Below are 25,478 nucleotides of genomic sequence, written 5' to 3'. Positions count from 1 at the left end.
ATAATACAGATATAATTTGATACTTCTCAGCCGTTCTTTACTGGCACTTGCTCATTCAGCTTCGACTTTCTTCTGCCTTTCTACATAAGATATGGAATATACTCATGTTACAATAGGTATTAATTAATCTCTCATAATCAGATGGCTGGAGGACCTTATTATTACCATGGTTTCTTTTGCATTAGAATCAAGCTAGAAAATCCTTATGCCTTGTACCTGAGGATTAATACCAAACCACGGCTGACTTCTCTGTGGAATTACCTCTTGTATTTGCTTTAATATCAGTGGAGATCTTTCCAAGCAGAACTACCACTGTTCACACTGGCAATCACAGTTAATTTGTACATATGCTTCCATTGGACAGACGCCATGCAATTAGGAGGATGCCCTGGAGGCATTAACATTTCTCGTCCTGCAGTAAGTGCAGTGGGAGGACACAGCAGAAGTTTATAGGGTGTTATCCATGGGAGTGTGTTATTTCAACAGTATTTCTATGAATCTGTGAGGACGATTCACAGCTGGGCAGGGAGCCAGTACAAAGAGATTTCTGAGGCCACAGTGGAAATTTATTAAGTCTCTGTTTGCTGGAAGAAGATGAGGCAGCATGGGACACTGATAGTGCTGGACTGGAAACCCTCATTTCCGTGCTGGTCTTTCCCCACTGTTCCTGGACACCAGGACCTTACCCACACTCTTCAGGGTGTTTGTAACCCCTGGTCTCAGCAAAAGCCTCATCAGCTAAATGAAGCTCTAACTACAGAAAGAGTATCAAGGTCTTCACTCTTCCTTGGAAGAAACGGAGACACTTAACTGCAGGGATACTACTGTGCTACAGGTCCTCAGTACCAAAGCAAAGGACCTGAAGGCTTCAAAGGACCAAGGCCAAAACCTTGTCATGTGAAGTCCTTTCCACTGGTGAAGTGCTGGGGTGCTGCGAGCCTGTTGGGCAATCACAGAGCCCCTGACTCTTGGGAATCCACCAGCTGAGTGCTTTGGGATGCTACTGAAACATTGATGTAGACTGGCAGAAAGTCCTAGGCTAACATGTTTTGACCAAGACAGCTTAGAAGCAAGCAGTCTGGAAAAGCTTTGACAGGAGAATTTTTAGCCAAATTTCTACCCTGTGTGGCTCTTAGAGATTCAGTGAATCCTATTACTTTCAGGCAGAATGATCTTGGCATCATGGTTTATTCCAAGCAGTGTCCAGACGGTCCATCTCTAGGACCACCTGGGAATGATAAAAATCTTTGCCTTTGCAAGTCTGGCATCAACAGGCCTGTGTCTATCCTCTTTATCAATGTATTATAGGAAGGAAAGCATTTGATCCCATTCCCTTCTCCTTGTCTCGCTCCTATGCTTAGAAAACCAAGAAACATACGGAATAAATCCATCTAAAATACTGCGCTTTCAGCTGAACATATTTTGAGAGAATAACGTGCAACCCCACCATCGGTGCATTTGTCCCCAGGTGCTAAAATGATGTATACAGAGGCTTCATTGCTGCTGGCTAATTTAGGAGTGTTGTCATCATCATAAAAGGAAGAAAATCGATTCAAATCAAAAGCCCACAAACAAACTATGACCTTATTTAAATCAGAAAAATACCTAATCCCAACCTCTGACAGCTATGGTAGGATGTCAGAGAAGCCATGCAAGATGCACAGTATTGATTACAGTATAATAATGATTCCCCTTCAGCCCACAGACTCTACCACGTACTTCATTTTGCATTCTGGAGCACGTCTCTGAGCATCTCTGGGGCTGGAAGCAACACACACCAGACATCACTGGGGGTTGCAGGTTAAGTGCCGCACTTAGGTTTTATGAAGCAGAAGAGTAGATAAATTCTGTCAAATGAATGTAAATGCTCAGCATTAATTTTTTGCTTCAGGGAATCTTTAACTATTTCCTTAGATTTTTGGAGATATTTCTAAGATTTCTGAATTTGTGAATCGCTATGAATCTCTCCTTTGTTACAGTTTCATTTTGGTTTTATTTTGGTTTTGTCTGTTGATACCAGAGCAAATATTTCTGATTCTTTGCTAAAATTTCCATGACTTGTCTACAAAGACGTCTTCTCTGGTAAGAATTTACAAGTTAATCTCTAGAATTCTTAATTTTTGGATCTTATTCTGCACTGTTCAGAGTGTCACATAGATAAAAGAATGGCCACATTCTTAACTGAATAACAAACTAGTATAGTTCCTTCACGATTGGTAGTATAGCACAAGTTTGCATTGCTGAGTCTCTGTCCTACACTTCATTCCCGTTGGATTTGGTCTTTTCTCCGCTGACAGTAATTCTTTAGCAATAAACCTAATAGGCAGTTTAGCTTCACTTTATCTTGTTGTTTGTACTGTGGGTGATCTCTCCAGGGGAAGATTAGTGGCTTAAGCTGATTTAATGGTGTACATACTTCTTGCATTAAAAAAGAAAAGAAACATATTTTCTCCTTTTTTGTCCAGATGGAAAAATGTTATTTTTTCTTATTTTTCTGCCTTGGTATTTGTTGTTTTCCAGCCTTTGATGGCCTCCCAGACAACTTTACCATCTTTCTGTGCATCTGTGATGTTCCCATATTAACATGAGTCATTCTCACAAATAAGCCTGGAACTCAGCTGAGTGTATGAGAAAATACAATTTATCTCTACGAGTTTCAGGAGATACGCCGGCAGAAACTGATCCTATGCAATGTAATATCAGTCACCTGCTTGTTCTGTCACCTTTCCCTTTTCTTTTTGCTGTATCCAGGAGATATGTTGACTCGCTTGGTGAAAGAGGTTTGTGATGTCTCTGTAAGAGATTTGAAATATTTGGCTGGTCTTGAATGGCTAGAACACTGTTACACTCATTTAAAAGGATCTTCAAAAAACTGCCAAAGAGAGTTATATGTGACAAAGCTGAGGTCTGAGCAAATAAGTGTAGTTAGAACATGAAAAAGCTGGTCGGAGGTTGAAGAAAGGCCAAAAAATATTTTGCTTAATGTTTTCTTCTTAATCTACCTGACGATCTACAATAACTACAACTTTGTGTTTACTAATTACAAAATATGTATTCAACAAGAATGTAAATAGCCATCGGTAACTGCATGAATGATTTCAAATAGAGTAACTACTGGCATATGCAGACATATCTAAAAATGAGTTGCAACACATTGTAAAGGTCACATCCATTTTATAAAACTTTCTTTACTACCCTGTCAAACGAGGCCAAATAATGAGATACACCTTTTCCTGTGGACTAAGACATTCATTCCAGGCAAAGATGGCATATAGAGAGACGCAAATGGAAGGACACAAATTCATGCTCCACCCTCAGCATATGGTTTTGCCAAAGTGCTGTATATTTATTTCTGCTTTCAAAAGATGCCTGGATTTTTCATACAGTCAATCCTGCTCTGCTGGCATCTACTCCTACGACTGTCTGTTTTTTTCAGTCTGGGTTACTCTGAAAATGTGCAAGAAGAAATGATTAACTGCAGTGAGTTTATCTTTAACTCTTCAAGGGAATTAAAAACTTGAGGTTAAGGAAAAAGTAGCCATATGACAACAGACATGTCTTCTGCAGTGCTTTATGCACGTTGATACTATACAAATGGGAACTGCATTGGATGAGTATCAGGGTGAAAAGTTAGAAAATGCCAGGCATAAATGGATGCTTTATGATGAAGTTTTTAATTGCATGATCATACGCTCCCATCACCCTAACCTCTGCCCCCGTGATTTCCTTCTTCCTGTGCAGGATGTCTTAAGAATGAATCAGCGAAGGTGCCTGCTTTCTAAAGGGCTCTTTGTCATTTGCAGCAGACGGAAGATGCACAGGGAACGAGGCTGAGGATCACTGCAGAAGATGAAATAATCTTTGGGTGAAGGCAGTCAGTGATGGGTGATTCATATATTCCAAAATTTCACTAATGATCCCTGACATCTAAGCTTTATTTTTGGTTCATGAATGACACCCCTTGCACATGATGTGAAGAAAGCTTGGGCTTTGCCAGAGGCAAATGGTAAGGGGCACAGTGAACACAGAAAGCACTGCATAATGTTAAGGATGCAGAAAAGTCAGAAATGGCCCAAAACTGGAGGAGACATTTAATAATTCCTTCATAGCTCAGTTCTGCATAGATTAAATGGAGAGAAATCCACAGTCTGATTACAGGTTTTGATGAACTTCGATACTCTTGCAATTAGTATTACAGAAAAAAATACATGAAAAAATGAATAATTATGTTTTCAGGGCAGTATTCTGTAAATAAGACCTAGGGTTAGTCACTGAAAAATGAGGAGAATACAAAATAAGGAATAGCTGCTCATTATGTGACTACTCTCCATCTTATGCACAAGATCATAGAATTGTAGAATTGTAGAATCATAGAATCCTTGGGTTGGAAAAGACCTTTCAGATCATCAAGTCCAACCATACCTGTCCATTACTGAACCCTAAGCACTTCATCTGTCAGTCTTTTAAATACCTCCAGGGATGAGAAGAAGCCTGTGGAAAACCAGTGTGAGTCTGCATAATTAGATAGGACAGGACTACAGGGATATCCCTTCCTCTGGTATTTCCTAGCTTTTTATCTTTATGATGTTCCCTCTTTACAAAGCAGCTTTGTGTGGATTTTACCGCCCACATTCAGCTGGGACGTGAGGTCTGAACAGAAGAAGTTTTCCACCTCACAGACAGAAGTCCTTCGTCACCTTCTTTCCCCTCCATCCCTCACCTATACTCTCCTGATTTCATCTATATCGTGATGGTTGCCGCTTCTCAAACCCCTTACTCCAGTTGTAATCCCCTATCCACATCCTACCCTACCTCCTAGACTGTTTATTTCAACTTGGACTTTGTTTCCCTTGCATTTGTGCCCTATTTTCTGTGCTATTGCGAGCGTCAGTAGCAATCCTGGGGGTGTAACACAGGCTTCCTGTCCTAAATGTTCAGAGCCACCAGTCTCTCCTTATCTCTCTAGAGATAAGGACGGATCTTGGCTTAAAGCTCAGATAAGCGAGTTTCAGTCTGGGTATTTCTTAGGCATCTCTACCCCTGTCCCATGAGTGCCCATACATGCGCTAACCACTGCCAGCAACATTGAGGCCCTGGTGCCTTGGAGATTTATCCGATGTAGCAGACACGTTTAATGTCTCTTCTCATCTGATCTCTGTCTTTAAAGACCACAATACCTTATGGGAGGGGTTGTGCCAGCAGTAATGGGGATGAAAATTACTTTATTTGCACAATACATTTCTTGGGTCTGATTACAGAATATTTACTGGAAAGATTAGTTCTGCAAGTAATTAGTCTAGCTGGAAAAGAGTTTCGGTGACACTAGATAATGCTCTAACTCACTCTATCCAAAATAATTTAATCTCTTCTAAATGAAATCCATTTTTCTAAAGAAAAATTACTTCCACAGTATTGCTCCAAACCTGGCCAAGGAGAGATCCAGCTTTAGATGTAACAGTAGTGTTTTCACCTAACTTTGTCTTTCAGCTCCTAAGCTACTAGAATTAATTGAGCGTGTAATTAAGGACGGGTTTTCTTACCAATATGCTCATGTTTATAATTAAAATCTCACACAAATGTGTAAATGTGTATGGGGAAGAATAGGGTAGGGCAGAGCGGGAAAGAGACCAAAGTGTCTGACAGGTTTACATCAAAGGACCTGAGCTCCTGCAGCTCTAAGCCAGAGGGAGGGGAGAAAAGACAGGACTGGCTGATAACCGACTTGATATATTGTTTTTGACCTCTTGTCTTCAAAGCCCTGAGTGGTTTGAGGGCTGTCTACCCAGGAGATTGCTTCTACCTTTAATGTTTCTCCAGCAGAGTCGAGCTCTGCAAGCATTTGTGCTGCCAAGCCCCGGATGTGCAGAAGAGCGATGATATCTCCATGTTTTCAGAGGAGACTGGATTGGATTTGGCTGCTGTTTTGGGCTGTGCCTCGTCAGTGCTGTGACCCAAGGGACCCCATAACATGTCATGAGAGGCACCACTTCCCTCTCTTTTTGTTGCATGGGAGATCCATGAATATAATTTCATAAAAGAAGGGGTGGTGCATTTTTATTGCTGTTACTTATACTGCATTTACTATTAAAACAGCTTTTAATAACACTGTACAGCCTGGCATATGTGATGCAAGGCAATGGCTTTGCCTGGGGATGGCTGTATTTTGGGTGGTTTTGCAGTTCTGAATATGAGGAGAGATTGGATGCTGAGAAGCAGCAACACAGCACCTCCACAAACCTGAGCTCCTGCACAAAAAGGACAAACACTTCCCCTCAAAAAACCCAAATGGGGACCTGGAGCTTAAAGAGAAGAAAAGATTGATTCCCTTAGCTGGTCTACCATGTGTTGTGATACCCTGTGACTATATTAGGGAGTAAAAAGTCTTCCTCGTAGTGTAACCAAGCTAAGGACTAAGGTAGCAAGGGAAAACACAGGTGTGGTGGGTGTTACATGAAAGAAGCCACACTGAGCAGGAAAACTGTTCTCTCATTTGCTTGATATCTGCTGTGCTCAGGGAAATAGGGCTTTTTATGTTTATTGACATTATTATATGTTTATAAATTACATTAGAAAGACGCCTGTATCTGTCCTCAGGTCTCTCCTAAACTGGAACAACCTGCAGGGTCTGGGATTTTTGGTTTGCTGATTGAATCCCAAATGGGGTCAGACTTTTGCTCTTGTAGATTTGTAAGAGGAAAGTTAAAATACACTAGATGTGCATTCTCAGGAAGAAAGCCCATGTGCAGAGCTGTGTGCATATTTTTAGGTTCATCTAAACCCAGTAAAACATTATAATAGCTGACCAATACTGAAGTGTGTGCTGAAACGCTTATAAAAATGCTGTTATGCACTGGTCATGGGTCAGATGTTTTGCACATGAAATATGCATTGTGCAAGTGCTTTATTACATTCTATATAGTCCCAAATATTTAATGCACACAGTCCTTGCCAATAACTGCCTTCAGAATGATCTAATATATCAGACAGACTTGCAGGAGAGCTGTTTTCCTCTGTAGATAACTACTATGCTGGCATTTTGGAACAACCAACATTTTTGTTTCATAATCATCTTCACAGTTTTCCCATTTTTTTCAGCTTTCCCACTTTTTACAGCAGTTAAGGCTTTATGACCTTCCCCAGGGGATACAACCTATGATTCGCAACTAAGAGCAGGCAGCTCTGTCTGAGTTCTGCTTTTGAAAAGGATGGCAAATTGCCTCACCAACAACTGCCCATTAAACAAACTGCTTAATGAAATGACTAGGAACATGGGTGTTCACCAGTGTATTTTCTCTGCATTTATTAAAAAAAATCCTGTATCCTGTAACCCGCACACTGAGCTACTGAGCTTTGTGCTCTTAATGCTGTCCTTGTCACTTTTCTTTGATTCCTCCCGTCCATGCCTTGTCCTACTGCATTTTAAAGCTTATTATAATTATCGTTATTTATCATTGTGTTATTATTTCTATTGTGGTATCTTTATTGTCTTTACATAGCCCCCCCAGTCCAGTGTTCTGTAAGGTCCCATGGGAGCCAAAAGAGGGTCCCTGGGTACTTCCAGGCAGTCTCAGCTGCAGGAAGTTTTTGGGGACCTCAGGTATCCTTTGGCTCCTCTGCTATAGCCTAGACTTTGAACAGGCTGAGAAAGACATAGAGAATTGAGGCCAGGGTGCAGGCTGGCTTGGGTTGGGATATGGCATCTGGACAGTGGGAGGTAAGTAGAGCACTTTGGATCAATTCCTATTTCCATCCCCTGAAAAGACGCGGTGGCATTTGATACACAGCATGAAAGCTTTGGTAATCAAGGCATACTGTGATCATTCCAGGCTCCAACACAACGAGGTGCCAAGACTATTTCCATCTGCCAGCAATGTGGGTCCTGATACCCAGACGGTGATGGCAGAGTGGGGATTGCAACCAGGTGACTACACTGTCTTTAAAATATAAAGCAATCCTAACATTGTTGTCATCCTGGTCCATCTCAAGGGCTGGCTGATGGTCATCATGGAGGCCCAGCAAAACCTGAACTAGCTCGACCTGGTGTGTACCCCAGGGTGCCTTGTACTGGGATAGTGTATACTTAGACTTAATTGTGCTTCTGGGGATGCTGAGAAAGGACGGCATGACCTGGCTATTTGAATCACGGGTGAGATATCAGGAATCTGCACTTCAATCCTTCCTTGCCCGCATTTCCTCTCAACCTTCAACAGGGAACGTTTAGGGACAGGGGTTATCTTCTCATCGTATGTTTGGTGAGCACTAAGTGTATGAATCTCTGTGCTGGACTTTGGCCTCCTAGTGCTGCTGCAATGCAATTCAAGTGTCGAGTTCATGCCCAGGATATACAAGGATGCTTTTCCCGCTGCATAGTAAATAACCCACCCCTGCTGCAACTGCATGCGACGGCAGAGCCCAGTCAGGCATAGTATCTCATTGCATTGATACAAAACACAGCCGGGGAGGAAAAATAACCTTTCAGTTTTATGTTCAGTGATATGTTCAGTTTTTAAATCTGAATGGTTTTAGAAAATGCTACAGAACAGAAAGGACTCTATTTTTCCAGAGGCATGTTATGTTAGAATTATTCCAAATCCAGACTCCGCTCTGACTTATGCTCCTACAACCTCTCTCCCAGGTGTTTATAAAATTATGATTAACAGTAGCAGACAGAGGACTTCATTATTTCCTGAATCACCTTTCTTTTTAGCTTCTTACAAGCTCAGAGAATTACATCTGGCCTCATTAACCTTCGAGTCAAAATGCTAATAAGGTAAGGAAGGAGGTACCCCCTAAGCTGCTCAGCAGGCGATGTGAGTGCCCTGTGGAAGGGCTACTGAGGGAGCACTGGTGACTCCCTGTCCATGTTATGACTTCATGTGGCCACACCAGCTCATGGGTGATTGCACAGAAACCCAAAAGTTTTAGGCACTCACTGTCCATGTGAAGTTAGTCCAGGCAGGAGGTCTGAATCGCTCAAATGACTTTGGAAATCCCAATCTCTGAGTGCCATTATCATCTGTATGTGTCTGTCTTGATGGGATATTCAAAATTGGAGTTACATGGTGGTATGGAAACAGGAATCTGAGACTCCAGAGAAGGCATGTGGAAGCTTCTGAGGGGACGTATGCTGCCTTTTGCCACTTTGTCTTCTACCATTATTAAAAATACCAGGAATAATTTCATGTCACATGCAAAGGACTTATTCAACATTTTGGCTTGTAAAAGGGTGTTGTAAGGTGATTTTAAGACGTGTAGCTCTTCACACAGTGCAGAATCCTAACTTAAACTTCTGTAGGGCAGTTTGTGAGCTTAAAGCTAAGAAATTTGTCAAATATTTTGCTAGCTGCAACCTCAACTATGATGAAAAGACCTGCATATGTAAACCTCTTTTCAGTTACCATCCAAGGGAGTTAAAGGCTGCAGCAATTCCGTCTGTAGGTGTAACCCAGACTCCAGATTTCCCTTTCTCTGAGGCAATTTTCCCTTCCTTTCGAATTTCTCTCCTGGTGATCTCAAAGGCCAGACGCCACAGACCTCTACTCTTTAAGACTCACAGAGGATGTGTTACCTCCCAAAGTTTCTCTGCTTCGAGGCGCTGAGAACCTCTCTAAGTAAGGCATAAAGGACAACTTAACTATTCTTTTTGAGAGACCTAGCGGTCAAAAACTAATTTGCTTTGAAAGTAGGGCCAACAGGGCTTAACGAATAAACAGTAGCACCATGGGAGTTTGCTAATCCCCCAAATCTATAATAAACAGATAAATTTAATAAGATTCAATAAGACAGAACAGCCCCATTAATGTTTTAAGAGCACTATCTAAATGTTACACACATTATTTACCAAGTTCCCTAGCTGAATTCTCTGTACACAGGAACACTCAAAATTCATTATCTTTAGATGCAAAGCTTAGTAAATTTGAAGGTAATTAATCTCCATTTACCCTCTGTGTATGGTTTTGAACAGGCGAAAAGTCCATTGAAAAAGTTCTTTCAGTCAGTCTGAAAGAAAAGCAGCTCTTTGACAAACAAAAAACACCAAACACAGGCTTCTCAAAGGAAAATAGAGTAGCCAGCCAGTTCTGCATGGTTCAAGCCAGGTGCTCATTGCAAATTCAGTAGCATGCACTGGCAAGTGTCAGCGGCAAAGAAACTGAAATTACTGAAATTCTTATGCCAGTGTAATTTGCTGAAGGCAATGCATCGAGGGTTAAGGCAAATTGTGCATGTGTTGGGGATTATAAAACAAATTAAAATGGAGGCTAACAAAAGGAGTGCAATATTTATGCATTTCTTCATTCTTTTCACTCTGTGGTACTCAATCAACTTCACGGTCTCTTAAGGTGGCATGGGGACATTGCTATTGTGTACATTCACTTGCTCTTAAAAAAGGGACTCAGACACACTAAGCTACAGAATTCAGCTGATTCTGGGAAAACCTATCAGTATTAGCATTAAGCCATCAAATATCTACATCACACAGTTATTTCTAGTCATGTGAAGTCACCGAATATGCAGTAAGTTTTCTGTTCAATACATTCTAGTTATCTGCTTCAGTTTTGATACACCAGATGATTTTACCATGTATTCCTCCACTTTTCCTTAAATGTCTGCATTTGTGCATCCCGGTTACACAAAAGTAGAAGTGCATTCATCACCCATGACTTACTGCAATAGAGTCCATTGCACAGTATCATGCATTTAATGTTCGATATGCAATTTACTTCAACAAGTATTTCAAAGAGTTTAGGTGTTATTAAGGACCCTGATCTGTGATCACCTAACATGGCCCAGTAACCAAACAGATGATCACTTTGTGCGAAGGAAAATAAGTCCCCTATGAAATATGCTCTTGGCTACGTATTCCCAGCCCTCTGCTGGCAAGACGTGCCGTGGAGTTGGATAGAGAGGCAAGGACATCTGCCCATATCTCTGCCCCACACACTAGGTCCAGCATCTCAGCTCCAGGCCTCCTGCACCGTAAATCAAGCTTTTGAAGTCAGGATGTGCCCACCTATCCCTCTGCCAGCTCTGCAGCGGAGCCTTTACGAGCAAAAGGGATCAGAGCACTGACAGCAATCATATTTTCATTTGCCACCACAAGATTTGCCCGAGCCCACCTGCAAGGAATAGGATCCCATCTTAATTACAGAGACCTTTGATTGTTTTATTACAAGAGGCAAAAATCAGTCCCCACAAAGATCAGTCCTTATTCATATCCACGGAAACAAAGAAAACAGGGTTTTTTTAGTTTTCTGTCTAGATTTAATCAAATTGAATACAGCGGGCTGGGACACTAAAGGTAAAACCGTATATTTATTTGTATTTCACTGTAACACAGAGATGTTTCAAAGCAGGTTAAAATTTTGGAGCTCACGGACATCCAGGCTCACTCCAGGCAGTCCTGCCAGAGATGACCAGGAATCCACCATCCTTCATGTCACCATACAGACCAAAGGACAAAAAACCTTCCAACTAGCCTCCAACAGTTCCAGCCTAAATGTAAAACAAGCGACAACAGATGGGATCAGACAGACGGGGGAGTAGAGAAGGAAAAACGAGGCAATATTAGGGAGTGTGAAAGGCAGGGGTCTCAGCACATCAGCAGCCTCACTGTTGTCAAGTTTTTTTTGCAGGCACCACATATTAAGGTTGTATTTGGAGAGTTATAGATTTTACAGACAATTTTCCGGTATCTGAGCGGGGAGCCGCTGGCAGCTACGAAGCATCTTGGAAATGAGATTAGTTTTCAAATCTGTTCAAGTGACCTTCCCATAGTTATTTCTCTGAAAGGTAAAGAAGTAAGGGCTAAATCCTGATCTTTATTACACAGAGTCTATTTCAATATCTCCATCAGCTGCTGTGGAGCTACTCCAGATTAACAGCAATGTAACAGAAACATCAGGATCTGGATCTTCAAAGGTGTCAAGTCAGTTTGCTTTGTTGCAATTGATGGTTTAAAATTGCATTGCTTTGACTATAGAAGCTTTTCTCATATACAAGGATCTATCTCTTCTCTGATATTAGAGCAGATTGAGATCCAAAGAATCATGTCTACATTCCCAAGTAGATTCTTCTATAGGATCACTCAATAGCCTGATAGTCATAATTGAGATTACACTTTATGAATGGCATTATTAGGATTTACATTCCAGCTGCAGCTATTAAGCAAGTCAGATAAACAAACATAATACCCAGTCCCGGTCCGCTTCCCTTACTCTGTCATTTTTATAGCTGTACGCGCGCTGCAGGTGCTGATAGTACACACATCCGACTATAATCCACGCGTTAACCTGATAGTGCACCGATGCCGGGAGACACTGCCTCCAGCAATCAATTCAACTGCGGTTAAAGGAGCAGGATTCAAACATCAACTGAAAACATTGAAACTTATCTTTTCTAATAATGCAAATGAGATCTGTTGTGCAAGTTTTATGTTTTCTATTTTCTAATTTAAAAAAGAATGTAATACTCAGAAATGCCTTACAAAGACTATTACTAATGCGTGTATTCCTCAGTAATGAGAGGTATGAATGGCTGGGTCTATAATCCCTTATGAATCTTTCATTCTATAAACTGCCCGTTAGCATTATTCTTGGTAATGGAGAGCTACATGAAGTTGGTAGGTCCTGTTTTTAATGCTCAACTTATTGGGCAAGACAAAAAAGAGCTGAATAGAAGTGGAAAAAAAATTACTCCCCTGGAGAATTACAGTACAGACCTTTGCTGGCGAATTATTATTATTTAAATCACTTTTCTAGCTTTTAATATTGAAAATACTTTCAGTCGTTGAACAGCCTTTAATTTAGGATAGAAGATGGCAAGGGTGTAATTGAGGAGACCAGACTAGCTGATCTGCTTCAGCACAGGGGCTGGAGCAGGTGATTTCTCAGAATTTTTTCTTGTCTTGTATTTATATGAAACAACTCTGGTCTGACTACACCTTCAAAACTGCTTGCATTTGAGACCTAAGAAGATACCCTGTTACCAGCAAGAATTGTCATTGATTTCCAGTTCTCCCAGTCCTGAGATACAATATCACAGGGTTGGATTGCATGTAGTGATGGACCGAAATCAGAAAGATTTACCCAAAGCAGTAACCACATGGTTTGGGGGCAGTGACTAAATAAAATACAATCAAGATTCAGTCTATCCCTTAGGACCACACAGAAATAATAGCATGGAAGGAGATTTTACAAACTAAACCCTCACTGTATTTGTCTCTGGGTTTTCCCTGCTGGAATTCAAGTTTATTTAATAATGAGGATTAACAGCAAACCTTTAAAGAGAGTTCAGAGCATAAGAAGACAGCAGACAAGAGAAGCAATTCCTTAGGTTTGCATGCTCACTTTTTCTTTTACAGCTTTCTGGTCTGGGTCCACACCATCAGGTCTTCCACCCTGGCAGGGTATTTGGGCACAAAGGCATCCTCTTTGCTTGTCCATGCATCCCTTGCTGCTAAAAATACCATCCTGGGGCAACCCACCAGCACCATCACTCCCTGTACACTTTCCCCAAACAGCTCCCTGGGGAACACGCACAGACCCACAGACACAATGAGATCCTCCAACTGGAAATTCAAACAAAAATATTGCTGTCTACTCCAAAAGGCAAACTCATTTACAAAGGTCATCTCTGTCGAGGAAGAGTGATGGGTTACTCCCCTCTTGGAGGTGGCTGCTGTCGCTCCTCCGCTGAGTTACATTCACAAGTATAGTTTTGAAAAAGAAGAAAGGAATAAAAAAAGAGAGAGGAAATAAAAGAGACAAAAGCTCGGCAAGCCCCCTATTCACAGAGCTGGCCCCATGCCTCCCCTTCCCCTCCCTGGCTAAAAGCAGCTTCAAAAAACATTAACATCTTTCCTTACCTTCGTTCTCATCGGAGACAGAAGCCCTTCCATTTTGGTCCGATCCTCATGCCAATCCCTGTTCCCCAACTTAGTCTCTCGTCCCTTTCTCAAGCATCCCACATGAATAAGAGCATGTCAGGCACTGTCAGTGACGCCCTCACCGCAGCTCAGCCAGCCGCCAACCTGCCAACTTGCAATCCTCAGTTGCGTGGAGCACCGTTCCTGGAGAGACCTTCCTCCTTCTCCCTCCTCTCTCTCTCTCTCTGCATAATCTGCCTGCAGCTATGTTTGTACCATCGCAGCTGACAAACGATCCCTGCCTTACGTAATGCATTCAGCACAGGACAAGCAATCCCAACCCCAGCTGTGGGGATCCGGTCGGTGGCAGCGATGGGAAGGTGTGGGACTTTGCCCTGCCTATTGTGCTGCTTGGTTTAATCTGGTAATGTCCTCGCGTGGGGCTGACGCTCATCAGCTCTCTGTGCTAGCTAGGAAAGAACCAAGAAAACTTCGTCACCATGGAAAGATTGCGGATTCCCTGGGGATTACTTAAATGGGTGGATTCATAATCCCAAGCCTCAGCCGAAGTGGTTTTCCCTGCTTGGGAAGCACCAGCAGTTGGAGAATTTTTTGCTAGGCGCGTTTGCTGTCAGTGAGTGACCAAACCCACGCTGAAAGGGAGTTCCTGCCAATTGTCAGCTGGGAATTGAAAGAATGATCAAAACAAAAGGAATATAGTCCTGCGAAGCTGACCAGCAAAAGATACTGAATGCATTTCTATTAGCATTTTAATTCAGATCAGAGCACGCCTTTGTGGAAATATCCTTAACTGCCTCATTTCCCTCATTTTGGTTTCCATCACAGGGTGATGCTGGGACTGAATTTCTTGGAGAAAAATCCAACAACAATGGACTTCAGACCTGTAAATGCATCAACATTCAGTCCAGAGCCAGACTAAACCCGTCCAAAATAAAATCCCTCTGAAATGTTGTCAAGCGAGCACCATCTGCCCATCATTGCTCTGAAGGTTGGCTCCCCCCGGGGCCACCCTACTTCCTAATACAGATGCAAAAAAAGGCTCCCCTTCTCTGGCCCAGGGGAAAACCTTCACATACCAATACCCAATTGTTGTCCAAAAATGAAATTAAAAACGGTGTTACACCTCTAGAACCTGATTTTCAGTGTTAGAAAATGCCTGTCAAGCTGGTTAGATCATACCACAGGCAGAAATTTCTAATGCCCTTTAACATTGGCTCTTCTTTGAGGCCCTAAAGCTACATGCTCGAGGAGATACGCTGTCTGATTGAGGCACCAACCTGGGATTCAGCAGATCCGGTTAAACTGATATTGTCACACGTTTCCTGGATGAGCAAGGGGATTCATTTCATCTAGCTTTCACCATCTAAAACTGCCCTTCACTCTGAACCAGCCACCAAGGCTTCTGCAAGGCCAATCAGAGAGACTCCTTGCCGAAGTGATTAACTCTGAATATCCAAAGCCAAGGAGAATCCTGTCCTCAGGTCCTCTGTATCTCCTCACCCTTCTATATACCTCTTGCCATGTTTTAATGCTTTGGCTGCTCAACGCAAGGACCATCTCTGCCTGCATAATCCTTCATCCCCAACACCGGCTCCTAGGGATACACCAATATCGAGATAGTGCGAAGGAATATGTTCATGGTGGTGTAGAAGGACACAGAGCGCAAAGCCTGGGATGAACCCAGAAGTAGACATGACCCCTGTCCTGGCAAGCCCCAGTAGAAATGCACCTAAGCAGTGATGTAGATGAGGATGTTTTACTCCACACTTCCCTTTTCCTCTCTATCTCTCCCTTCCAATATTTTCAGTCCTGTAGATCTTGCAGTTTTAGGACATTTTTCTTACTATTCCTAATGGACTAAAAACAAGGAAGGGAGGTGCCCCCTACAGTCATTAATATTAATTTCAAAGATAATTAACTGTTCTCAGCCAAACTTGGTTCCTTATTAAATGTGAACAAACCTGATCATATCATATTAAATGCAGAGATAAGTTTTCCGGAGCTAAGGAGACATTGTGCAATGCTGGCAGTCTCATCTGTTTCTTGCTGGATGTATGTAAATAGGTTTTGCTGTTGGTATTTACGAGACTTTGATAAGACTTTTAATAAGTCGCAGTAGGAATCCCAAGCCACAGTAAAACGCAAGTATGATTTTCCTTCTGTACATCGTTGTGTCAGAATCTGATGTGAGGTTTACAAGTCTGTGCATCTGTGAAACATGGAATTCTAGAATCATAGAATAGTTCGGGTTGGAAGGGACCTTAAGGATAATTCAGTTCCAATCCCCCTGCCATGGGCAGGAACACCTACCACCAGACCAAGCTGCTTAAGGCCCCATCCAACCTGGCCTTGAACACTTCCAGGGATTGAGCACTCACAACTTCCCTGGGCGACTTTTGCCAGTGTCTCACCACCCTCATTGTGAAGAAATTCTTCCTAATGTCTAGTTTAAATCTACCTCTCTCCACTTTATAGCCATTCCTCCTCATCCTGTTGCTATATGCCTTTGTAAAAAGTCCCTCCCCAGCTTTTCTGTAGCCCTGTTAAGCACTGGAAGGTGGCTATAAGGTCTCCTCAGAGCCTTCTCTTCTCCAGGCTGAACAAACCCAACTCTCTCAGCCTGTCCTCATAGGGAAGGTACTCCAGCCCTCCATTCATCTTTGTATCCCTCCTCTGAACCCATTCCAACAGTTCCATATCCTTCTTATGTTGAGGATGAACTGGACACAGTATTCCAGATGAGGTGTCACAAGAGAGGAATAGAGGGGCAGAATCACTTCCCTCGCCCTGCTGGCCACGCTTCTTTTGATGCAGCCCAGGATCAGGCTGCGAGTGTGCATTGCCGGCTCATGTCAAGCTTCTCATCAATAAGCACACCCCAAGTCCTTTTCCGCAGGGCTGCTCTCAATCACATCACCCCTCTTCCCATACTGAGACAGCAGATTGCCCCAACCCAGGTGTAGGACCTTGCACTTGGCCCTGTTGAACCTTACGAGGTTCACACAGGCCCAATTCTCCAGCTTGTCCAGGATCCTTTGGATGACGTCCCTTCCTTCTGGTGTGACAACTGCACTACTCGTCTTGGCATCATCAGAAAACTTGCTGAGGGTGCACTCAATCTTGTCTATATTATTGATAAAGATATTAAACAGCACTGGTCCCAGTACGGACTCCTGAGGGACACCTGTTGTCATGAATCTTCATCTGGACATAGAGCCATCGACTACTACTCTGTGAATGTGACCATACAATCAATTCCTTATGCCCACTGAACAGTCCACCCACCAAATGCATGTTTCTCTGATTTAGAGGGAAGGATGTTGTGGAGGACTGTGTCCAAGGCTTTACAGAAGTCCAGATAGTTCACATCCGTTGGCTTTCCTGTGCCCACTGATGTGGTTATGCCATCATCCTGTCCTCCAAATCATCAGGGGAATTAATTTTTCCAAAGAGTCAAGAAGAACCTGAAGAGAGAGGATGATTTGGAATTTTGTCAATCTTGGGCCATGTGGGACAGCTCTAATGCAACATGACAATGTGGATGGTACACCTCCAGCAACATATGAATGCCCAGTTCTCTTTTAAAGCTTGGTTCTGCATTGAACTAGGGCAAACCATAGTGCCTCATGAGGTTTCCTGTGTTATCTCTGTTTACTAGAGAAAAAAAAAAGGTAGATTTCCTACAGACCAAAAGAGTAATTCAATCTGGGATGAGAAAAGTGAACCAGGGCATTTCTGGTTCAGCAGCACTCAAAGCCTCTCTGATCTGAATGGATTGGGGAATTGTGCTGATACTGCATGAGTCAGAGCAGAGCCCAGCTCAGCAGGATGAGCAGGAATGGGAAAGAGGATGATGCTTGAGCAGCACCCCAGTCACAGCTGTGAGCTGGCAGCAAGCTTGCCCATCTGGGGACCACAGGCTGTGACCCCCAGCTGCATCCTGGAGGATGCTTTGGACCCCTGGACAAGCTATGAGATCCCATAGAGGATTGCTGAAAGCCACAGCAAAAGTAGTATCTGACAGTGAGGTCTGTCCACACCCAACTTCACCAGTGGGGCTGGGAAAACCAGCTGGCTCTGCCTGGGCAAATGTTGGTGTGGCTTCCTGCAAAGTGTTGAGGCTGGCAATTTCCAGCGAGTATAAGAGCTGGAACAGCAGTGCGTGAATGAAGATTTTGCATCGTATATCATCTTTGTCTCAATCTCCATGCACCAGGTAGGACTTGATCTTTAAGGTCCCTTCCAACCCTGACTATTCTATGAGTATCTGGGCAGATGCTTTACTTTAGCCAATGCCACCAACAACAACAACCCTCTGTGTACATCCAGCCTGTTTGCAAACTCCTTTCACATTCAGAGCAAGAACTTTACAACTGTGGGAGCCAGAGAAGTTTATTCTCATTTTAAAATGAAAGGTTTAGTTGCTGCAACCAGGAGAGTGGTGCTGTGATAGCGTGTGCCATGGTGTGACAATTTGTTCCTCCCCTGGGCTGCGACCCATGGCAATACTCAAATTATCGCAGACTTGTTTGACAGCCTCCACTCCTGCGATTTTCAGATCAAAGGCATTAAATAGGCAAAATGAGCATGTGAACACTTGCTTTCTCATCCTCTCTCCGGGGAGAGGAGCAGGATTTGCCTCAGAGCCTGGTCAGCTACACCCAGTGTATCTCAAATTCTCCATCTGCGGAAGAGGACACCTACTTGTCTGGCTCACACAGATGTTGCAGAGGTTCATCCTGTCCTGGATTCAACCCATCTCATCCTAGCAGAAGCGTTTAAGCTGGGAATATATCTTCTCTTGTCTCCTTAGCTAATCATGGGAGCAAGATATGTACCTTGAAAGCCCTTTATATTATCATAATCTAAATGTCCGTGGGAATCTAGACAGCACAACAAGGTAGATGTCCTCCTTGGAGCTGAGTCTCTTCCTAGGCTCTGCTGACAGCATTGACAGACCACTATGGACCAGAATGAGAGTAAAGACACCTGCTGTCATTTAGCCAAGTAGCAGTAAATAGATCAATTTAGACGTCTGACTCTGGAGATGAATCTTGCCCCAAGGTAACTAGTAGAGGGGAAAATGGCCCCCAAAAGCCTCTTATGGACTGATGAGATATTGGCCGAGGGTCCTAGAAACAGCCAGACTCTACAGTATATAACTGAACCCTCAGCTTTCCTATTCTTTGCCTGTTGTGGGTGCTCCCAAGCATGGATAAAACTTCCCTAAACTGAAACTGTTCCTAAGCTTCGGAGTAGGGATCCCAGTACAGAGCCAAGTTGTGCTGTGTGTTACAGTCCCGAAGAGTAGAGGAGTCTGGATTTGAGCCCCATCTCTGTTGCTCTCTGATGCAAAGAGGTATGATCACTTCCTGCCTGTCACCTCCTAGATCTGCCAGTGGCCAGGACAATAGGTGCTGCCACAGCTCAGCCGTATCCACACTCCTGGCTGACCTCACTACTGGTCATTTTATCCTGCAAACAAAAGGTAGCATCACAGTGTTGCCATGGTGACATCCTGCCATCCGAATGTCTATGGCATCATATAAGGGAGGGGAAAACATCCCAGTCACATACCGGGGCTGCACTGAAACATATCTTATATTTAGAACAGGCAACGTGGGGAATACTAATGAATATTTAACACTCGGAGCGCCTTCCGTGCTTGCATTTTTATTTTTGTTGCATACATTCCATAATCACAACATTTGTCTCCAAATGGTGTGAATATTACTGCTACTGTGCTTGCCTCATCACTGCTTCTCCAGTTTTTCCCTGGCTGTCATTTCTCTTCTGAAAAATAAAAGTAGAACCCAACACACAACCCTCACAAAAGTGGCATTTACAAATCAGGACTGATGCCTGAAACCGCTCATGGGGGGTGAAGAGAGAACTGCGATGATTGTGTGCTCCAGTTTTCTAGCCTGTCTCTGCTCTGTTTAGTTTGTGTCTTTTACTACAAGTCTACTGATATGGTAACAAAGGCAAACTCTTCACGGGTTATCTAAAAATGAGTAAGATTTTCCTATGGCCTATGAGAACCAGGCCCTGATAGGGCTTTTCCCCTCTCCTCATTAAAAATAACTGCTTTCAACAATTAATTCTCTGTGTTGTAGAAATAAAGAAATGTGTTTCATTCATCCAGGAAAAACACACAACTGAAAATGACCTGTAACTCCTTTCTTCTTTTGTATTTTTTCCTTAAAGAGTTAATGGTGAAGAAAAAGAGGGTCTAACCTCCCAGAATCCCATATTTTTGTGTGCCTTTTTATATGACATACTTTAGGAAAAGGCAAAGGTGCCACACGTGGCTGAGTCTCATCCACTACTGCCAGGGCTGTGCGGGGGCAGCAGATTCTGCGTCTCCTGGTGATGAGCAAGCTGATTTTTTTTTTTTAAAGGGTGACAAGGGAAAACAAGATCTGCACTGACATGGGGTGCAGGTACCCACCCACTTGGGTGCAGCTTGTAGCACTGCCGGCCCAGGGACTTCTGTCTCCAGGAAGCACAGGGACGAGCAGCATGGCACAAATTGCAGGATGTGTTAACTGCTGGGTGCATCCTCTCTGGGATGACATTACCTTTTCAGCTATAGATTAAGTTATAAACAGGGTTAAAACCTTGATCTTTCAGATCTTGTTCAGAAGTCGCCTCCTGGTGTATAAAACACTTTGTTCTCTGAAAGACCATATTCTCAGCAACAATTTTTAGGGTGAAATGTGCTCTTCTTATTGGCCAGTAGCAAGGCATTAGGGTCTTTTTTGAGCCTAACAGCATAGCAAAAGCTGCTGTGTTCCTGAAAGCTTATCTATGTGCTTCCTGCTTGGTAAAGCGCCAAGGCACCAAGGATACAGGCACAATTCAGCTGGCAGCTTTGTCAGTGATGCAAGGGGAGGAACTGTGCTGTACTGGGTGTGTTGCTTAGGAAGCAGTGAGAAACTGGAGCTGTGATTATTTGTTGCTCGTTATAGGGTGTATTTTCAAAACCAAGAAAGGTTTTCCTCTCCAAGATTGCTAGTGCAGTCCTTTGAGGCATGCCCTGTGGCTTCAAAGGGAGAGGGACCTGTCCCTGGGGCAGTAAATAAGGGGCAGACCTGTCCTCTTTGCAAGCTGTTCTGCTGATGCAGCATTTGCATGAGTAAGTGTTGTCAAAATCATTTGCCAACTTACCCTGATGTGACACCGATTTTAGTGAGGATTGGAAACACTATTTACTTTTCTGGAGTCTGTCTTTAAGGCTCTAATGACTGGATTTTTCCAGAACAGTTCTGCTTTTTCTGTGAAAGAAAAACAATATTAAAGTATCAAGGTATTAATAAAATTGATTTAGCTGTCTTCCAGATTTTGAAGGCAGATATAAAAAAACGTCATATCTGAAGACAGCAGGTCTCTGTACAAGGCTGAGGGAGAGAAACTGACTTACAGAAAAGCCAGTTTAACATCCTACCCCACCTAGCACACCCATCAGGGTCTGTCCATCCTCCTCCAACAACTGGGAGTCATTTATCTCTACAACACATCAATGATCTCAGCCATTATCATCATTATTCTTGTTACGTCAGTGTGGTCATTTAGGAATGAAAAGCTGCCTCTTGACCACACAAGCAGATCAACCCAGAAGAGATGGAGATCATTGTGTTTGAAGAAGAGTTCATCTGCCTCGGCAAGGAGGACAAAACTGTGGCTTGGTGACTTAGGCAAGGCTTTGACCACTTTATTTCTCCTCACCTCCATGTTGGCTCATCAGGAGAATCTATAGATGTTTTGGTGATGAAAAATGGGAGCTTTACAAATGAGGTTCAAAGACTCAAAATAGTAACTGCTGTCCGGAGTCTCTGACCTGGCAGACAAAATGACCTCTAGCTGTCCTGGCTTCCAGTGGGTGCAGCCACAAGGCTGAGCTTCCTGCTTATTCTTCTCCTAAATCATCTGCTGGAAAGATGATGGGTCTTCCTTCTCTACACAGTAACTGGAGTTTTATTTTCCTTTCACTCCGAAGTATATTTGCAGTTCCAGATGTTAACAGTCAAAACACATACAAAGCCTTTTACGAAAGCATTAGGTCTATGTATGCATTTTCAACAGACAGATAGATGATTTATTCATCCACTTCAGTAACCATTCAAACAGGGCACGATGTTCACTACAGTGTAGAAAGAAACAAACACTGTGTTTGGTTTGCAAGTACAAATCGATAAAACAGGATAACAGAAGCTGTTTTTCCAATGTAAAGGACTCCACTACTATCCCTATTAATATCTCTGTCAAATTAAACACTGTTTCCCAAAGCTACAACTCCACAGAAGCACAGCTATTATGCTCGCAGTTAGAAACCTGATTATAGTCACTTTATGTCTGTAAAAACACAATCTCTGAATCAAGGTGACTCCCAGATGTTCTGCAAATGCTCATAAACGCATTTTATGCTCTATAGACTTGTCTGTGTCTGTATTTGGAGAGGAGACCCAGCTCTTGCAGGGCAGAAAAGGCATTAAGTGAAAAACAGCCATTTCTCTGAAGTGTAATGTCATTACAACTGTGCAAATCCTGGACTGTGTTCATTTTGGCCTGGGGAAGAGAAAACAAGGGAGGAAATAGAAGCAGAACTAGAAGACAGGTGCAGGGAGAAGAAAGAGGTTGACAAAATACAAAAGAATAATGATCTGAGATTGCCCAAAACAGTCCTGTAAAATACTATCTCATGCTGAGATTCTTTAATCATCTTTAAGGGCTGCATTAGTTTTAAAGTAGATCAGAACCCCAAATGAAAAGAGCAACCAGAAACCATCTCTTCTCCAAAACATCTGTGCAGTTTTGTTCCATCTGAGGATGAAGGCCTGGGGAGAATTTCACAGCTGCTCAGGTTTAGAAAGATAAATCAACATGAAAAAAAATCCTGTAGACAGGAGGATCACCTGCATGACAGATTCTGAGGTAGATCCTGCACGTCCCTAATTGGACTGAGACAGACTACCTCTCAGGAAATGACCAGATGCCTGAAAACAGGATTCAGGGAAACGAGATATAACTGTTCTCCCCCATGATGATCCTATATTTTTTCATTTTACATATTCTTCTTATCTTGGTTTGTTCAAACCCTGAAGAATCCCATTCTCTAGGGCCCATGAACTGTTCATAAACTCAGAATCATCACTATGTCTGTCAGATTAACCTTTTGGTATAGATGACAAATACTCCTCTCCGTACAGCTCTGCTGGGCCTTCTGTCACTCCCCAAAACAAAAATTGTGCTCAGCTCGTACCAGTAGTGTGCTGCTGCCTTGTGCTGTAATGAATATTTCTAGCTACCTACATCTGCTGATTCAGCAGGTTCCTGTGAGCCCCTCCTTAGGTTACCATCCTCTGTGAGCTCTGGGCCTGCCTAGGGATGCCCTTTGGCCAACCAGCTATTGGTCACTACATGTCCCAGCTGTTTCTGAGCAAGATTTTATTGGCTCTGGAAATAAGAGGAAGACTAAAGTGACTCAGAGGTCTTGCTTTCTTGCTTATCTACTTCTCAGATCTCATTCAGCTTATTTAAACTCTTGGTACTGTCAAACCCTTCTACCTCTTGGATTCCACTCTTTGGAGCAAGGGCTCTAGCTGTCTGCAGAGGTGCTAGCCCCTTTCGGGTGTTCTTCTCACTGCACGAGCCACAGTCATATAGATATTCTTCTAAGAATATTTTCAGTCTTAAGTCTCCCTGCTGCCCCATTTCACCATCTTTACTGGGCTAATGGGACATTTAACCATCTCCCAGAATGTCAATAAAGATGTAAAATAATGATGCCGGCACAGCATCCTCAGCAAGGCACAGAAGAGTCTGTACATATAATGAATACATATCATCAGCCTGTTTTCAGCCTAAACAACAATCCTCACTTACATCAAAGCTTCATCTGAATTAATATTTTATGCTGGAATTCATGCCACTATTAGATTCTATTAAAATTCAGGGACCCCAATCTTTCTTCAGCTGGCGATGACAACAAAACTAACGGAGCCAGGTCAATCTTCAGAGGTGGGATTCTTCTCAGCTAACTTGAAATGTCTACAGTGCATCTGGCTCCAGCTTGGCTGGTTCATTATCATTTCTTTATAGTACGTGGAATGAAGTGGTACTTCTAAGGCTCAGTTCCCTTGAACTGTGTTCGGATAAAATGATGCATTTCCTACCTTCCAAACAGAAATTTGTTTTTTGTGTTTCTCAAGCCACAAACCTGGCAGAAATAAGGATGAAAACATCTTATTAAGGTTTCTGCTCATTATCTTATAGCTATGATTGCCTATCTGAGTTACCTTACATGTGGCAAGAAAGCCAGTCACCATGCTGGTGGGGCTGAAATGTTTGAAATAATGGTAGATTACATACAACATGAGACAGCAGCCAGGAATAGTGGTTTGAGGAGATGAGGTCAAATTGTATCAGTTGCCTGACAGCTCTCTGTTGTGCATGCTATTTGCAAAGGTAGTGGACAGCAGTTCAATAAGTTAATGGGCTAATTCACTTTGCACCAAAGTCTTAGCATCACCTGGATGTAATGACTACTGGAAACCCAATTTTTCTAAGTGTTTCTTCAGATTTTTTTTTATCTGCTACTACACTTCTGAGGTCATTAGAACTTCTTCACTGTCCTTTCCTCTTTACCTTATTAAAAAGTTTAAAAGACAGCATCATTCTACAAAAACACAATTGAAGATCTAGGAAAGGATTCAATTTAGTCAAAGAAAGAAATCTTCTGGATGGGGTTATCTCTTATTGGTTCAAACGAAGTTGATGTTTGTCTTCTACTAGCCCTTACAGACATTATGCAGACCTAAACCAAAGCATGTTTTATGTGTCTCCCTTTAACCCGTAACAGGTAGAAGTCTCCCACAGCTTTCACAGGGATGAAGTTCAGCCTTACAACTAGAGGACTGAGCTTTGATTGTCCTGTAGAGCTGTAGCCAGGACTGCTACAAACATTGATCTTCAAAGCATCAACACGATCAATACGACCAGGGCTGTGGTGTAGTTATTGATGCTGGGATGACTGAAAACAAAAGCCAAACATATGACAGTGGCTATGGCATATCTCCATGATCACTGGCCTGACTTGTGCCTCGAGTCTCACATGTGAGACAAGAGCATCTCCACGTTTTGTGTCCTGGCCAGACCCGGTAAACCCTGGCTGAACATTTCAGTCAAAGCTAAGGTCCACCGCCTGTAGCACATGGTGGCTCTCAGCCACGTGGAGCGCGATTTTTTGCACGTGTCCACAAGGAGAGAGAGCTCACCTTTGGAGTGTGGAGCAGGGACCTAGGTCTGCTCTGTTCCCTGCCTTGTAATCCCTTGAGGGTTTAGAGCAAGTTATGTCGCAAACCCCTACGCACTTGGTTTTATCACTCTGAAAGTGGAGATAATCTATGCCTCAGAGGAACATTGCATGGATAAGTCAATTAACCATAAAATCACAGATGGAAGATGCAAAAGAAATGCAAAGGATTAGTTCTGCAGAGCAACCCTGCCAGGCACAAGTACATTTTTAGATCCTCTTTTTTTTTTTCCCCTAAGTAAAAATCACTAACAAGCTGCTCCTTATAGTCCTGGATAA

General features: G+C 42.8%; 1 protein-coding gene across 3 annotated transcripts in view; it reads right to left on the bottom strand.

Moving 5' to 3' along the window:
* The window catches only part of FRMD4A (FERM domain containing 4A), a 389,746-nt gene that overhangs the window by 283,230 nt on the left and 81,038 nt on the right, over positions 1–25,478 (bottom strand). Inside the window, exon 1 of one of the 3 annotated variants that reach the window (XM_054056346.1) lies at positions 13,865–14,112. The exons of the other annotated variants lie outside the window; for them this stretch is intronic. Coding sequence (XP_053912321.1) covers positions 13,865–13,897 — 33 coding nt within the window. The 5' untranslated portion in view covers positions 13,898–14,112. Of the gene's footprint in view, positions 1–13,864; positions 14,113–25,478 lie in introns of those variants that run through there. 3 annotated transcript variants of the gene reach the window in all.

The sequence above is a fragment of the Cuculus canorus genome, chromosome 1 (assembly GCF_017976375.1).
Source record: "Cuculus canorus isolate bCucCan1 chromosome 1, bCucCan1.pri, whole genome shotgun sequence".
NCBI classification, from domain to species: Eukaryota; Metazoa; Chordata; class Aves; order Cuculiformes; family Cuculidae; genus Cuculus; species Cuculus canorus.
The sequence above is the reverse complement of the archived record's forward strand: the minus strand, read 5'-3'. Positions and strand labels throughout refer to the sequence as shown.